The sequence below is a fragment of the Phoca vitulina genome, unplaced genomic scaffold (assembly GCF_004348235.1).
Source record: "Phoca vitulina isolate PV1807 unplaced genomic scaffold, GSC_HSeal_1.0 scaffold44, whole genome shotgun sequence".
In the NCBI taxonomy this organism is placed as follows: Eukaryota; Metazoa; Chordata; class Mammalia; order Carnivora; family Phocidae; genus Phoca; species Phoca vitulina.
In genome coordinates this window covers 2539824-2555931 of record NW_022589747.1, presented here as the reverse complement: position 1 = coordinate 2555931, position 16108 = coordinate 2539824, and the positions used below count along the sequence as shown (strand labels likewise).

The window sequence follows — 16108 nt, the reverse complement described above, 5'->3', positions numbered from 1 at the left end:
GGAGGGTATATGTTCTGGTAAGCGCTGTGAATTGTGCAAGACTGTTGAATCACAGATCTGTACCTCTGAAACAAATAATGTAATATATGTTAAGAAAAAAAAAAAGAAGATAGCAGGGGGGAAGAATGAAGGGGGGGAAATCGGAGGGGGAGACGAACCATGGGAGACGATGGACTCTGAAAAACAAACTGAGGGTTCTAGAGGGGAGGGGGGTGGGAGGATGGGTTAGCCTGGTGATGGGTATTAAAGAGGGCATATTCTGCATGGAGCACTGGGTGTTATACGCAAACAATGAATCATGGAACACTACATCTAAAACTAATGATGTAATGTATGGTGATTAACATAACAATAAAAAATTAAAAAAAAAAAATCGCCGTCCCCCTCCGTAGGATGCAAGCATCTGAGCTCATGCACCCAAGGGACTGACATCCAGAACCTTCCTGATGGAGGCACAAAGGGAACCCACCAAACAGAACATACCAGACTGGATGGGAGGAAACAGCCTGTCTCTCCTTTCTAGATTACTAAAAACGTCACAATTATTAAAAATGTACTGCAGTGTTTATAATTGGGGAGGCTCTGTTGGGGGTGGGCAGGAGATATATGGGAAATCTTTGTACCTTCTGCTCCATATTGCTGTGAACCTAAAACTGCTCTAAAAAGTAGTCTTTGAAAAATATATATATACCACTAAAACTCTAAAATTCACTCCATTTACATGACATCAAAAGATTTTGCCTTGGCTTCAGAGCTTGGCGGGGGGGGGGGGGGGGAGAGCTGGCTACAAATGTACTTCCGGTGCACAGCCGGGGGCCAGGTGGGGGGGGCTCCAGCTCTCTCTGCTCCCCCAACCATACCAAGGAAACATTGCTCCGTGCACTGGGACACACATGGTGACTCTATGACCAGGTTTTTATGTCTCAGCCTCACTGGCTTGGGAGCCCCTTTGGGGACCCTGAATCACAAGGAAATTTCTGTGGTTTAAAATGAAACCTGCAAAAAAAAATAAATAAAATAAATAAAAATAAAATGAAACCTGCACTCTCGCAGCAGAGGTGGGGGTGTCCCCGGCAGGCCCTGTGCACCTGCTGCAGAGTCGTCGGGGAGCGCACAGGGGAACAAAGGGGGAGCCCGCGCGATGTGCTCACAGCCGTGCTCACTGCAGATCGATAACAGACACAACAAGAAAGTCAATACTTGCCCGGCGTAAAAAGACAAAATTGGCTGAGATAGATATTCTATGGACTCCATCAAACAAAAGAAAGTTTTTAAATGGCTTAATCTTCTTCCAATTTAAGATACCTTTCTCAAAGAAGTCCAAGTATACTATAATATTATACTTTGTTAAATCTGTATTTCAGATCTTTGTCTACGGTGGCCCTTAAGACGGATAACTTCTTTTTGAGCATCTGCGCGTGCACAAGAGAAAAGAAAGCTACGTGAGCTCTAAGCAATCAATATCTGTTTAGCACCTATTATGCACAAAGCATGTACTAAATGTAGCAGGTGGGAAGGACTGCAAGAAATCGGAGAAGCACAGATGAAATCTCCCAAGTAAGTGAGCAGCTGACTCTTTGCTTCTTGTTGGACTTGTTTTGGGATGATTAGCACCAAGGACGAAAGATGGGGGAGTCTGGGGAAAAGAGAACAAGGAGGTTGCAGAAAAGCAAGTTGAATGAAGGAATTACTCCCTGAAGAAGGCGGTGAGAACAGAAACCCTCCATATCTTGTTGGTGCTGATGGTCCCATGACCCCGTGCCTTTGCTAAGATTTACTGAGTGGATTTGACTATGCAACTTCATCAATAAAGAATAAAGAATTTTTTTTAAAAAAGGGGGCAAAGAGGAGGATGATTAAGAAAGTTCCAAAAGATGCATCAATGGGTATAAGTAAGAATATTTTGGCGAAGGAAGGCAAATACAAATCAGAAATAGGGATATTTAAGGAATTAGCATCAAAAGAATTTTCAGGGGGCGCCTGACCGGTTCCATAGGTAGAGATTGTAACTCCTGATCTCGAGGTTGTGAGTTCAAGCCCCACGCTGGGTGCAGAGAATACTTAAAAATAAAATCTTTAAAAAAAAGAATTTTCAGGGGCACCTGGGTGGCTCAGTTGGTTAAGCGGCTGCCTTCCGTTCAGGTCATGATCCCAGGGTCCTGGGATCCAGTCCCGCATCAGGCTCCCTGCTTGGCCGGGAGTCTGCTTCTCCCTCTGCCCCTCCCCCCCAGTCATGCACTCACCCTCTCTCTCTCTCTCTCTGGCAAAAATAAATAAACAAAATCTTAACAGCAACAACAAAAAAGAATTTTCAGAAGTTATGCCACGATAAAACATTGCCATAACATTAAAAATAGAGAAGGACTAAAATACAGAAATGCTTAATTTCTGAATATACCAATACATGTGTATTCTGAATTAAAATAGCAGTGTGTTGAGTGATACTGAGAAGTCCTCCCGTTTGCGTGATTTCTTGCTGTTTGTAATCTGTTCTCAGAATTATCGCGCTATCGGACCCAAACAGACACTGTGTGAGAAAGTTAGGCAAGAAATTTCTATGTCATCCATGAGAAGAGTGGCGTTCCAGCCCAAGTGACTCTTCCAGCTTCGCCCTGACCGTAGTGGCCAAATTCAACCCACCCACACCCGGGCTGCTCCCCCCCCACCCCGGCAGCCCCCACTGCACTCAGCAGGAGTGACCTGATGCCGGAAACTGTTTACAACAGAAATCAGGTAGCCATTAGAGTAACGGTTATGGGAAAATCGACATGGCTTAAGATCAGTGTCATTAGTTGGGTACTCCTCTTTTTTCTTTTTTTTTTTTTTTTTAAAGATTTTATTTATTTATTTGAGAGAGAGAGAATGAGAGAGAGCGAGCACATGAGAGGGGGGAGGGTCAGAGGGAGAAGCAGACTCCCTGCCGAGCAGGGAGCCCGATGCGGGACTCGATCCAGGGACTCCAGGATCATGACCTGAGCCGAAGGCAGTCGCTTAACCAACTGAGCCACCCAGGCGCCCAGTTGGGTACTCCTCTTAAACAGTGGCATATGCAGAGACATTTTGAATCAGACTTAAGATCCTGAGCATGGCTTAAGATCCTGAGCATGGCAGCACAGCATATTGCTCTAACAGGCCCCTCTCTCCAGGGAGGAGGGGGGCCCCTAGGGCAGGGGGGGCCTGCACAGGCTGTCACTGAGTCGGGGTGAGGGAAGGAGGGGCCCCACTCAAAACTGGCTCCCAGCCCCAGAGCTGTCCACAGGCACGGAGTCCCCAGGAGAGCCCTCCATCCGGGAAGGTGGCAGGAGCCCAGGACTCAGGAACACCACCCAGCGCCACCCAGCCCCGGGGACCCTTCCAGGGGCAGCTCCTGGACATTTCGTGGGCACCCTGTCAAAGTGAAGCACCTCAGGCTGCACCAGGAGCCCCTTCGATCAGCCTCACCTTGTGGCTCTTGGTGGCTCCCAGGGACACACTCGGCCAACGGCCTGGAGTCAGGATTCCAGCCCAGGGGCTCTGCGTCTGGGCGCCAGGACCCCTGGATTCAGCCAGAATCTCTGAGGGCCGCCCCACGGGGTGGTCATCACCACCCCGGGTGTAGCAACTTCAAAGACCTCAGTTTCTGCTTCCACTAAACCCTGTCAGAAGTTAAGAATTCCTAGTGTTGAAGGCATGGATGGCTTCCGGTGTCCTGCATCAGCCAGGCTTGCCATCGACAGTGACAAAGGCCGCCCCACTGGCCCCTCAGGTTCAGCAATGGCAGCTTTCTGTGGCCCCTCTAAGTCAATGTTCCATTGATTTGTCTAGCTTTTACTAAAATAATGCCTATAAAAGAGACGAGTGGCTTAAAAAAGATTCTGACAGATAAAAGGAGCAATACAAGCGTACAAAAGTGAGTAGAAGGCAGGGCTGACACTTTTCCTGGCCCAGAAGTTTCTTTGATTTAATCCAAGGCTGTGGCTGGAAATCCAACCAGACCTGATTATTTGACAGAAAGGAAGGAGGTGGTGGGGGGGGGGGGGGGGGGGCGGGGGGGGAGGAGGGGGGGAGGGGGGGGGGAGGGAGGGGGGGAGAGGGAGGGCTGAAGGGAGGGAGGGAGGGGTGGATGGAGGAGGGAAGAAGGGAAGGAGGAAGGAGGGAGGGAAAGAAATATTAAGAAGAATATGTAGGTATCGCATATACATCATAGTTATTAATAAACCCCTCCATAAGCGTATGTTTTTCCCTGAATTATTGATTGCATAATGGTTAACAAAGCATTTAAACGCTAAGCATCCAGACGGAACACAAAGACCCCTCGCCATTTTTGACTATGATGCTTAAATTCATACACTAGTTAAGCCAAGCCCTCCACAAAATTTCACTCTACCTAATGACAACTACCGCAGGGACTCCTCGACTTTCCTACTTTATTAGCCACAGATAAGATGCCACATCCATGAGGTGGACACTCGTTCTTCCTGCCACACGTGTGTACCTGTGAGTGAGAAAGCGTACAAATGCTGAAGGTGAATGCTCGTTATTTTATTGATAAGTGTGTTTGGTCCAAAAGGTGCTCCCTACTCCCTCAGGCAGCTCTACCCTCTTCTTGGGGTAGCAAACCACATGGGCCATGAACACGCTCAGTCTACACGAGCAACGTGCGGAACTGGGAACGATTACAGACACAGACAGACGTTGCCATGCAGCAAGTCTGGGCCTCCCCAGCAACACCCTCACCTCACAATGCAAAGGAAATTATTTTCGATAAATCTTCTGATGCCTTTCTTTCCTATTTTACTAAGAAAATAAAAGCAATTAGAAAAGACCAAAAAAAAAAACTATTTCCTTTTTCCTTTTCGAGTGACCTGAACTGGCGGCATAACTCTCGAGGGCGGCGTGCCTCTGTCTGCAGGGAAACAGTGATTCCCAAGTCCCCAACCGTCTCAGTCGCTGGCTTGCTGGCCTAGTAGCCATCCTGTCATCCAGGGTTCGGAAGACGGTGACCATGGCCTGTGGCATAGCCCCATCTGAGCCAGTGATTACTGAGCTGCGGCGCTTGGCACGCGTGCCCACGAGGAACGCCGGACATGCCCTGCCTCACGCCATCGAGGGACAGGGGCTTGGGAAACTCCCCGGTCTCCCGCTCTTCCACGGGGGCCCTGGTGTCTGCCCCAAATCCTGCAGAAGATGCAACTTAGCTTCACCGTCACTCCAAAGCCATGACGACGATTTCACACTGGGTTTCCGAGGGCAGGAAGAGTCTTTACCGTATTTGACTGGCTTGTTGCAGGCATTATTGTGTATTATGTATTATAGACAATTCTTGGAATAACCAAGTAAACCGCTCTAATCGTCCCATTTCAAAGATCAAAACCCCAAGGCTCTCACAAATTGAGTGATTTATCCAAGGCCCTGAGCATTGGAAGGGAGACGGATTTGGATTAGAACCGGCTGGGGCAGAGCGCATGCCTTTTCCACTACGATGTTCTCTTCCCAGAAGCTGGACGTATCTTTGGAAGCGTCCTGCTCACAGTTTCATTCAGAAAGTATTTATTAAGCACCCACTGGTGCGGGGCATTGTGCGAGGAGCCCCGGGGTGCAGGTGAGCCAAACAGACGCACAGATAGCACTACCCGCAAAGCCATGGGCACGTCTGGGGACCCTGCCTCGTTGGCAGCAACCTCCATCCCGGGGCAGCACTGTTGCTGATGAGCTGTGTGATTTGGGATAAAGAGACTAGCCTCTCTGAGCCTCACCCTTAATATAGGAAAAATAACAAGGGACAGTGTTTGGGTTTAAACAGTTTAAAAATGGTAAATCTTGTTACGTTTTACCACCTTTCATGACCATTTTATTCCAAACAAAAGCTGCCATGGGCCCTGTCTACCTGGAACGATGCTGATTCACACACACGCGGCTGTTTGTTCTCTCACGAGGCTAACCCAGTGATGTGACTCCAGCCCCCGAATCCGTTCCACATACAGCCCAAAGTTCAGACTCTGACGTTCTAGAAGCTGTGTATTTTCATTCTCATGTTATATAACGTTTCTAATATTGTTTCATACTCTGTGCCAACTACTAATCACAAAGCTTATCGGCCCCTGTAACTATTCTGGACTCAAAAAGAGACGGGGTCCAAGATCCCTCCCAGATTTTTAAATTTTAGTTTGCATCGCTGGATTTTTATGTCTTGTTTTGAGAGACAGAAAGAGTTCGGGTGAGGGGGGACAGAGAGAGAGAGAGAGAGTCATAAGCAGGTCTCATGACTAGCACAGAGTCCGACGTGGGGCTCGATCCCACAACCCTGAGATCATGACCTGAGCCGAAATCAAGAGTCAGACGCTTAACCGACTGAGCCACCCAGGCGCCCCAGCATCACTGGATTTTTATTCTAAATCTACAGCACTTTCTATAATAATAACAACATAAACATAGAACTCAACTCGGGCTCGGCCGACCTCGAGGCCCCCAGACAAGGTTTGCCTTTGGTTCGGTTACACCCGCGGCCACCTCCTCCCAGAGGAAATGCCTGGCCCTGCCTCCCACTGGCCACACACTGCCGAGAAACCACACGGAGAGGTGGGTGTCACCCGGCTTAGTCCCAAGGGACAGGAAAGCGGACCTGGGGGGCGGTGTGGGGCTCCCAGAGAGCCAGCAGAGTTCGTGAGCTTGACCTTCTGCACACCTCCTCCTCCGGCCGAAGTGGGGCCATGGGCACCTGGGCAGAAGCAGGTTCATGGAGGAAGGCAGGGGCGCCTCCAGGTGAGGAGACACGGCCAGCCAACCCCCGACTAACAAGTGTTTGGACCCCTAATGACTCCTAAAGACGTCACAGTTCTCGAATCCAAAACTGTGCATTTCCCCATGCTAGAGAGGCACGGGGTGTGCAATACTCCATATTGGCTGACACGGTGTTCGGCACCGATCAGAACCTGGAAATGGTAAAAATGGCCCGTGTTCTCCGTCACGTGCCCTCCCCACTGCCTCGCCCACACCCGGAGCAGTAAAGGAAAGCGTGCTTGAGCCCCCGTCCGTACCTCCTCCAGCGTGGTGTCTGAAATCCCGAAGCCCGTCACGTGCAGACTGTGAAGGTTCTGTTCCAGGGCCTGGAAGAGCCCTCTGAAGCAGGCCCTGTCCGCACCTTGGGGAACACCGTAGACCAGCTCGCGGCCACTGCTGTCTTTGAGGAAAGCTTGCGGGATGTAGGACTGTATTAGAGACGTGGCTCGGGCAATGGCCTTCGGGTCATCGGCCTCCAGAGCAGAAGGCTATCCCAAAAAGGAAGTGAGGAACCTTAGTCCCAAAACACCAAATTTCCGTCATCCGATTTCACATTCGAAATTCCAGTTCAAAGCAGCGAAGGGGAGAAGTACCATTTAAGCCACAGGCATTTCAAGGATACAGTGACCGTTTCCGATGGAGGTGAGCCTCCCACGCCCGCCTTGGTCTCGGTTCCAGGCACGTCAGGCAGGCCTGGGGAGGGCTGCACTCACATTCACCCCCTGCTCCTGGGGAGAACCCCTCTGGACTACAGGACAAGGGGCTGGGTCTTCTTAAAGGGGAGACAAGGATTCCCCCCCCACCCCGCGCACAGAAGAAAGGAGCCACCTCAGGACAGTGAGATCCTCACCCCAAGTCAGAGAGGAGGCTCGACTCATGGCCCACACCCCCTGGACCCCAACCCCAGAGCCACCTCTGCCCACCCCCGGCTGACGGGACCTCTGACGTGTACTTTTACCCCACACGTCCCTTGCTTCATTCGCCTAAAGCTTTATGCTCCTAGATGGACCCTCGCTGTCAGAAAAATACTTCTGGAGCATCTGGGCCATGGGGCTACCTGGCCAGACACGGGACGTGCTGTTACCTGTCAGGGGCTTCTGACCCCCGTCTGGTTCCACTCGGTCAAAACGCACCATGGTCACGGGGGCTCACTGCCTTGCTCAGCCCTGGGGGATTTATGCCGCATCCAGGCCCCTGCACCCGGAGGCTTCGACGCAGTTACCGACTCCCTTTCCAGCCCACCCATCACACCGTAAGCCCCTCGTCTGGGGCCACCAGTAACTCGGCCTGCAGCTCAGCCTCCCCCATCCCTAACCACCGGGAGCCCCATGGCCGGCCCCCAGCCTCGCCGGCCCCTGAGCCCACTGCACAGACACCGTGGTCACCATATTCTGTTTCCTTCGTGCTCGGGCTCACCCTTTCCCGCACCTGCCCCGAGCCCCCAAGGGCCTTGTGCTGAAACCGGGCCTGGTTTTGGATTCCAGCAGCGTCAAGGCCCAGACTGGACGCAGAATCAGTACTTGCTGGTTTGCTCCAGCTTCCTACCTGCTTGGTGAGCGTCAGGCTGAGCCCCTGGCCGTAGGCCTCGGTGAGGCAGAAGGGGGGCCCACAGCAGCACAGCCGGCCCTGCTGCAAGAAGGCCACGCGGTCGCCGAGTGCTTCCGCCTCGTCCAGGTGGTGGGTTGTGAAGATGACCGTCCGACCTGCATCCCGACAGGGTGGTGTCAGAGTCAGCACCACGATCGGGGGCGGAGGGGGCTGACGATTTAAAGACCATCACCAATTTTTACATCGGAAGAAATTGAGACGTGCGAAAATGACTTAGCCACAGACTGGAGGGGATGCTTCTTCCTCTGCAGGTACCCTTGGGTTTTGATGCTGTTTCTACAAATCCTCCATCCCCTGGTGAGTCACAGGGGCCACTGACATGCACAGAGGGGGACACAGAGGGGCAGAAACACCAAGTGCCCATGTGTGGCCACCCCAGCTGTAAGACCCAGAGGCACACCCCTGCAAGGCCGTGGAGGAGAAATTTAAAAAAAACAAAAAAGGCTGGGAGGGCATCTCTGTCTCTCCTCTGATACTCAAGCCCCTTCACGGGTCTTCAGAGAATAATCTCAGGGTCACTTAAGAAGAAGCCTGTATTTATCCCATGGAAGCGACCACTGCATTTGATTAAGGCGGGGCAAGTGGCCACGGTCTGCACTGATTTGCCCCAGGGTCAGGGACGATGTGACCATCGCACATGATAGGAGAGGAGAAGCCATCCTGACCACAGACAGCAGGCTTGGGAGATGGGCAGGGGGCCGCCCGCGAGCAGGTGGGCACGAGAGCCAGGGGCCGCCCCAGGAACAGACCTCACGGAGCCCAGGGGCCACCTTGTGCAGGAATAATTGTTGTTTTTTGTTGTTGTTTTTTGTTTTTAAATTTGTATTCATTTATTTGACAGAGAGAAAGCGAGAGAGCACAAGCAGTGGGAGGGACAGAGGCAGAGGGAGAAGCAGACTCCCCCCTGAGCAGGGAGCCTGATGCGGGACTCGATCCCAGGACCCTGAGATCATGACCTGAGCTGAAGGCAGACGCTTAACCCACTGAGCCACCCAAGCACCCCTTTTGTCTATTTTTTTTTTTTTTAAGATTTTATTTATTTATTTGACAGAGACAGCGAGAGCAGGAACACAAGCAGGGGGAGTGAGAGAGGGAGAAGCAGGCTTCCCGCCGAGCAGGGAGCCCGATGCGGGGCTCGATCCCAGGACTCTGGGATCATGACCTGAGCCGAAGGCAGCCGCTTAACAACTGAGCCACCCCGGCGCCCCCCCTCTTGTCTATTTTAATAACAGTAACAATACACTCTCATTGACTGAACACCGACCTACCAGATACTGAGCCATACACTTTTGTATACCGTACATCTCCTTCTCCCGAAATCCTACGAGCCGGAACATGGACACCCAAGGAATATGATCATTTCTCCAGGGTCATGCAGGCATGGAGAGCAGGAGCGTGAGTAGAATTCGGGAGTTATGCACTGATTTGTTCCGGCACCTTTTCCTTCCTTACTTCTTCCAAGGGAGCCCTGGCCCAATCAAGTGCTCAGTGCCCAGCTCAGCACGTCGCAGGAGGGAGGGAACACACGGATCAAATCCCAGGTGGACTGAGCCCCACGAGCACCGGTGTGCCCACAGGGACCCCTCCTTCCACTCAGCAGGCAAAGATTTTATCCAGTCCTCAGATCTGTATCACAAATACCTGGAGGTCGGGGGCTCTTTCCAGAAACAGCCGTACATCCTGGTTCTTGAGAATCTACTTTCCTTGTGGTTCTGCCTATGTCATGCTGACATCTGACTGACTAGCCCTGCAAACGCCAAGATCACTGCTCACCGACCAAGGACGGTGAGAAAATAAGGAAGTTATAACAACAGAATTTGAAGAGAGCTGTCTGCCTCTGAGATTTTTATCGCATCGGGTTTGCTGTTGAAAGATACTATTATGCTTGCGACTCAGTGTTCTGACGGCCGAGTCCTGGAAGATTCCATCTCTGATTTTTAAAATCAACGACAGTAGCAGGCTTGGCATCTAATGTGTACCGAGACTGCAAGCTCAGAGACAATGGAAGCCATGGGCTGGTCTGCTTCTCGTCTATCTTCTTCATCAGCCCCCGCTCGGGGCGGCAGAGAAATTATTCAGTGCAAGGTAAATTAGCTTTATCTCTGTTTCCTCTATCCCTCCAGTGGGGCTCAGAGTCTCACGCACAGAAGGTTCAGGGGTCCCCATTCTGCTACTTCTCTCCCCTGTGGGCACGTAGGCAAGAGGAGAAGGGAGGGCTCTGTGATCTCACGGCAATGGGCAAGGGTCAGGATCCCTGGTGCTGTGGTCAGCGTCCTGTGATCTTGGGGTAATGACCTTCAGAGATTAGGCGGGGCCCCGAAAGGGTCAGGTCAGAGCATGGAGCACCCCTGCTCCCTGGGCCTCAGTTGGCCCCCGGCCCTGAGCCTCTGCCCTGGCTTCCCTGGCAGACCCTCTCTCCCCCTCGGTGCCGAAGCCCAGGGCCCATGAACGTGCGGGACACCAACTCTGGGCGCCTGCCTGGGCCCCAGCACCCTGCTTGGCCTCAGGGACCATGGCGAGGCTGTAGGAGGGCACATGAACCCGTGCCACGGACACATCCTCGCTTTGCTGGTTAACTGTCCCTCCTCCCCAGGCCGACGCCCAGAAAGGAACAGCAGGTCACGACGGCTCGCTCTGTGTTCCCACCCCACCTGCTCTGTAGAAGTTAAGAGAGAAAAGCAAAGCAGTGTTTCTGGAGAATTGGTGGTGACCCTGCCTTTTACTCTCCTGCACCCCAGCAGCACCCAGCGAGGTGTCCCTACAGCCGCCTCCTTCCCAATTCGGGTGTTTCTACGTGAAATACGCACACCAATGCTTCCTAGCTGTCAGGATCAGAGCGTCCCAGGTGGGGGTCAGTAACTGCCCACCCAAAGCCGAAACTGGAGACACGGGACAAAACGGCTGAAACAGGGAGGACCTAGCCCAGCGCCCCCGGCCGCCCATGGCTCGGTGAGCTTCCTCTGGAGCCGAGAGCCCTCCCCACGCCCACCTCTCCGTGCCCTGCTTCCCTCACTGAAGGAGAGGAGGCTCGTTCCACGTGCCAGCTAGGACACCTGTTCTAACAACCCGGGATTCTGGGACGGCACCCAATTTGGATGAATACGACTTCAGCTGAAATCCCGTCTACCATGCTTTGGTCCCAGTCTGTTTGGGAGATCAGACACAAAGTAAGCCTATCCTAGCCGAGCAGAGACGTTACAGACGTCATGGAACAGCACGGAGGCTGCTTGAGATTCTCTCTCCCTCTTCTCCCCCTGCTTCAGCTCACGCTCTCTCTCTCTCCAAAATAAATAAATAAAAATCTTTAAAAAAAATTTAAAAATAACAGATAGATCTCTATACACTCTCGTGACAATTCCATTTTCTCCTATAAAAGGTAACGTGTCCTTACGGGGATATAACCTGGCTCCGTCCACCGTATCTCTGGGGGACACAGCAGAAGGACGCCCTGTTCCTACCTTCGCGGTACTTGAGGAGAATGTCCCAGATGCCGCGGCGTGAGCAAGGGTCCACCCCGCTGGTGGGCTCGTCCAGAACCACGGTCCTCACGGTGCCGATGAAGGCAATACCAACGGACAGTTTCCTCTTCATGCCTCCGGACAGGACGCGGGTCTGTTTGTGCTGATGCTGTGTTAACTCCATATCCTCGAGAGTTCTGGAAGAAGAACAAAGCCCTCACTCTTGCCCCTGAAACGCCTTAAAGCTCTGCTGCGGATTTCAGTCCATCAGTAGGACCGGTAACAGCCAAGAACTTGGTGAACCACGGATATATGGAGGAGGCCTAGAAGCCACTCACGCTCCAGAGTCCTGACACGGCAGCCCTGGCCTTCTTGAGGTTCAGGTGGAGTCTTGCCAGCGGGCCCCGTGTGAGGCCTGGGCAGCAGGATCCACCGAAGACTGTTTTCTCAGTGGATCCTGGAGGAGTATTTTCTCAAGGGCCCTACATTTCTTCAGGACGCTGGGAACATGTGGGATGGCTGGGGGGCCAGTGGGGTCAGAGGGAGCAAGGCAGAGACCCAGCTCCACCACACACCGAGGGATGGTCTGCAGAAGCCCCGTGGGTCCGGCCCACGTGCACTACCTTGGTATCCACCCACCTTCCTGACAGAGGAGTTCCTGGGAAACACCACCAGCAAAGCACAAATTGTCGGCTGCCATTCTTGTGAAAGTCGGCCCCCTGCTGCCTCTCAGGGAGCTTTCCGTGCGAGAGCTCTGGGTCTCAGACACCCCGTGCAAGGAAAGCCCCCCACCCAGGCCTCACCTCCTTCTGTGGGCCTACTCTTTTCTCACAGATAAGCATCCCACCCCCTGCCGTGGCGCCCTGTTAACTCTGCAGATACTCATCCCTGTTTTCCCCTTCCAACATCGTACTCATTGTTCAAGACCCCCGTCAGCGGCGCCTTCCCCAAGCCTTGCCCTGAGCGCTCAGACCAAAGTGGATTCCCTCCCCTCTGAGCTGTGGGCATGCTTCCAACTCCTGGATCGCCAGCGACCAGTCAGACAGGAGGCTCGACGGGAGACGAATCATAAGGGTTTCACACAGTTGAGCGTCAAGAACCGTCTGGTCCCAGAAAGTTCCAGAATCCTAGGTGAAGACTTGGGCGAAATCCCAAGGACTTCCTTGCCGGATCCCTAAATAAATATGTCCTGTCTGTTTCATTATTCATCTACTTTCCATCCTGGCCCAGAATGAGCTCACGTAACTTCCCGGGGCCTGACCCATCTTGTGTTTGGGGCAAGTGTGACTCAGCGTTTTCCACTGGGTGAACTGTCAACAGAAACTTATACCGGTCACTCAGGCCCCTGCTTTTCAGGTGCTCCCATTGTTGACCGCACCCCAGTTGGGAGGAGGGGACAAATGGTTTGTCTTCGGTAGACAACTGTCTAGACGCTCCGTTCCCACACAGACGTGGCCACCCCCCCACCCCCCAGGTGATTCCACTATTAGCAGAGGCTCGGCTGACTCTTAAAGCCAACTCACCCCCCTAACCAGAGACCAGTCGGCTGAGAAAACAGATAGAAAAAGCAAGCATGCACAGCCTAAGAACATTTTTATGTTAAGCCCCAAACCCCTCCACTCTGTTTCTCGAGGCCTGAACCCGATCCCACCCACTCACAGCCAGTGAGTGGCACCCCGGACCTTGTCATGTCCAGTGACCACCCTCCAGAGGTCGATGCGAGCTAATCCCGGCCCCCGGCATCACTCAACCCCGCCACCCTCAGCTGCCCACTGTCCCCCGCTCACGCCAGGCCCGCCCTCCCTTCCTCTGCGAGCATGACATCCCCAACACCTGCCTCCCCATCACGCTCCTAACATTGCTCCGATTTCAGGCTGCTCACCAATGACCTCTGTGTCCTAAATCCACAAGTCGTTCCTCAGTCTTCATCGCACTTGACCCTGAACAGCATCTGATGAGTCTGACCGTCCCTCCTCCTTCGTGGACCTGTCTTCTCCTTCCCCACTGGTCTCTCCTTCTCGCCCCCTGGCTGGTCATGCTCACCCCTCCATTGTCTTCATGTCAAAGTGCCCAGAGCTCAACCCTCTGTCCTCCTTTGTCTACCTGCACGCAGGACCTCAATGACCTATCACCGTCAAACGCCTGGAGTCCCCCGGCGCACCCCAGAACTCCAAAACCAATGTAACCACCTAACGACATCTCCCCACCTGAAGGCCTGATAAGGTTCCTCTTCGGACTTCTCTTATCTCCTCTAGGCCAAATTAAGGGCAAAACAGTAATGACCTGCCAACCTGACAGACACTCCCTCTAAAGATTCTACTGGGGATCCCACCTCCCCTGGAACACGTGTTAACAAACCCACGAAATCGAGTGCTGCTCCTGGACCCAATTCAGAGTGTGGTGGCTCTAAATCCCTTGCTTTCAGTTTTCCCTCCCTCTAATTGAGAAGTGCTGTCCTAAAACATGATCTCACTCTGATTGCTTTTGTGCAAATTCGCTTCATTGCTAGGTAACACGCAGCAAATTGGTAACTATTAAGGTCGCCCACATCCAAAAAAAAAAAAAAAAAGATGAAGCCCAGATAGCATTGTTAGGAACCTGACTTAAGCTCAATCACAGAGGTTGCTGGGACCCAGAGTAGATGCATTTTTTAAGTTAAAATAGGTGGTAACCTGGGAAGATTTTTTGAACATCCAGGTTGTAAGGACCCAATGTGCCATTCCTCAAGAAGCATCTGCTCCAGTTCAAAACAGACTCACATCAAAGCAAATGCTTTCCCCGCACATCCACATCCCCACTGAAATGAGCATGGTTATTACCACGACCGGCCACGCCTGAGGACACGGTGAGAGGCGAACCAGCCCCCCTGCAGAAGACAATGTCCCGCATGCCCACGTAATATGCCAACCACATGAACTTGGACAGAGGAGAGAAGAAAGAAACCACCATGAGACTAAAAGCACGGAGCACCATCCGTAGTTTTATGGGCTCGTGTCCCTTGAGGCTTGTCCCACCAGTTCAGACTCCGCTCACCCCCAGAGCTGTAACATGACCGTCAGAATATGAGCGTGTCCCCAGAGAGATGGGATCTGTCCAAACCACCTGCCGCATGGCTGGTCTCCCTCCAGGTGCGGGGAGGCAGAGCTGTGGGGTGGGAATGAGCTTCTGGAGAAGCAATAGGTCATTCTCCAACACGTTCAAGGCAACCACAGCGTGGATGTTCCCTGCTGCTTGGCTTTCAGATCCGGAGCCCCGAGCCATTCCTGCCTCTACTCTATTCTGCATGTACGGTCTTGTTGTGTTTTATTTCTTATTACCAACAAGACAAGGTCTGCCATACTGGCTCATGCTGGCTGTCTGGGATTCCGTGTGTGCAGCTAGACCCATCTTAGCCTGAAGATGGACTTGTTCAGGCAAGATCCCTTCAGGAATGATGGTCCAGATGCGGGCTCCATGGTGAGCTGGGGCTCCTCCAGTCCAGACCCTCCCATATGCTCTTGGGGTGCTGGCCTGCCCATGCACCCACCTACCTGGTGCCCACCCACCTGCCCCCCCCACGTACCCACCTACCTGTGCACCTGCCTGCCTGATCACTTTGTGCCCACCCACCTGCCTGATGCCCACCCACCTGCCCGCCCGCCCACCCTGACCCTTTGAGTGCATATTTAAGCCACTGTTACCCGCACGCACTGCCTTCACCTCCCCTCACACCCTTGGAATCCCCGAGCAGGTGTCTGAGCTGCAACACTAGAAATGTGCTGAGAACCCCCTCCCCAACCCCACCCCCCAGCAAGTGTCGTCTTCCCCAGGCCTGCATCTCAGAATCTGCCCCGCAGCAACCAGCCCAAGGGAGGGGAGGCAGAGCCGCCGGCATCCAAGCCCCTGGTCAAATCCTGGCCTCCCCGTACGAGCTGGGGCCCCGAGGCTCCGCACCTCAGCTCCTTGCCCATCTCCGGGACAGACAGCGGACCGAGTGCCCCCATGCAGCGCAGCAGTGCCCGGGACGGATGGTGTTGAGCAATCAAGTCCCAGCTCACCACGCGGGCAGACGCGGTGCCACAGCGGGCCCCCGGGTCGGACCCGTCCGGCCCCTCAAGCTCACGCCTGAGACGCACTCATGACTTGCTTCGCCGTCCTTCCCAAACTGGCTCTCTCCTTTTCGAGAAACGGTGCCACATTGCACTGGGCTGAGCAGAGATCGGAACGGCCATGATTTCCCCCTTTCCTCTCTCCCCACCATCTCGCTTGCAGCCTCACCACCGTGACCTCTCCTGGCCTCCTCT

General features: G+C 53.2%; 1 protein-coding gene across 1 annotated transcript in view; it reads right to left on the bottom strand.

Moving 5' to 3' along the window:
- ABCA13 (ATP binding cassette subfamily A member 13) overlaps positions 1-16108 on the bottom strand; it is a 369069-nt gene that overhangs the window by 186119 nt on the left and 166842 nt on the right. Inside the window, exons 39-41 of the mRNA XM_032430502.1 lie at positions 11826-12022; positions 8305-8462; positions 7017-7247 (exon numbers count right to left, since the gene is read on the bottom strand). Of these exons, the coding sequence (XP_032286393.1) occupies positions 7017-7247; positions 8305-8462; positions 11826-12022 (586 nt within the window). The remainder of the gene's footprint in view (positions 1-7016; positions 7248-8304; positions 8463-11825; positions 12023-16108) is intronic.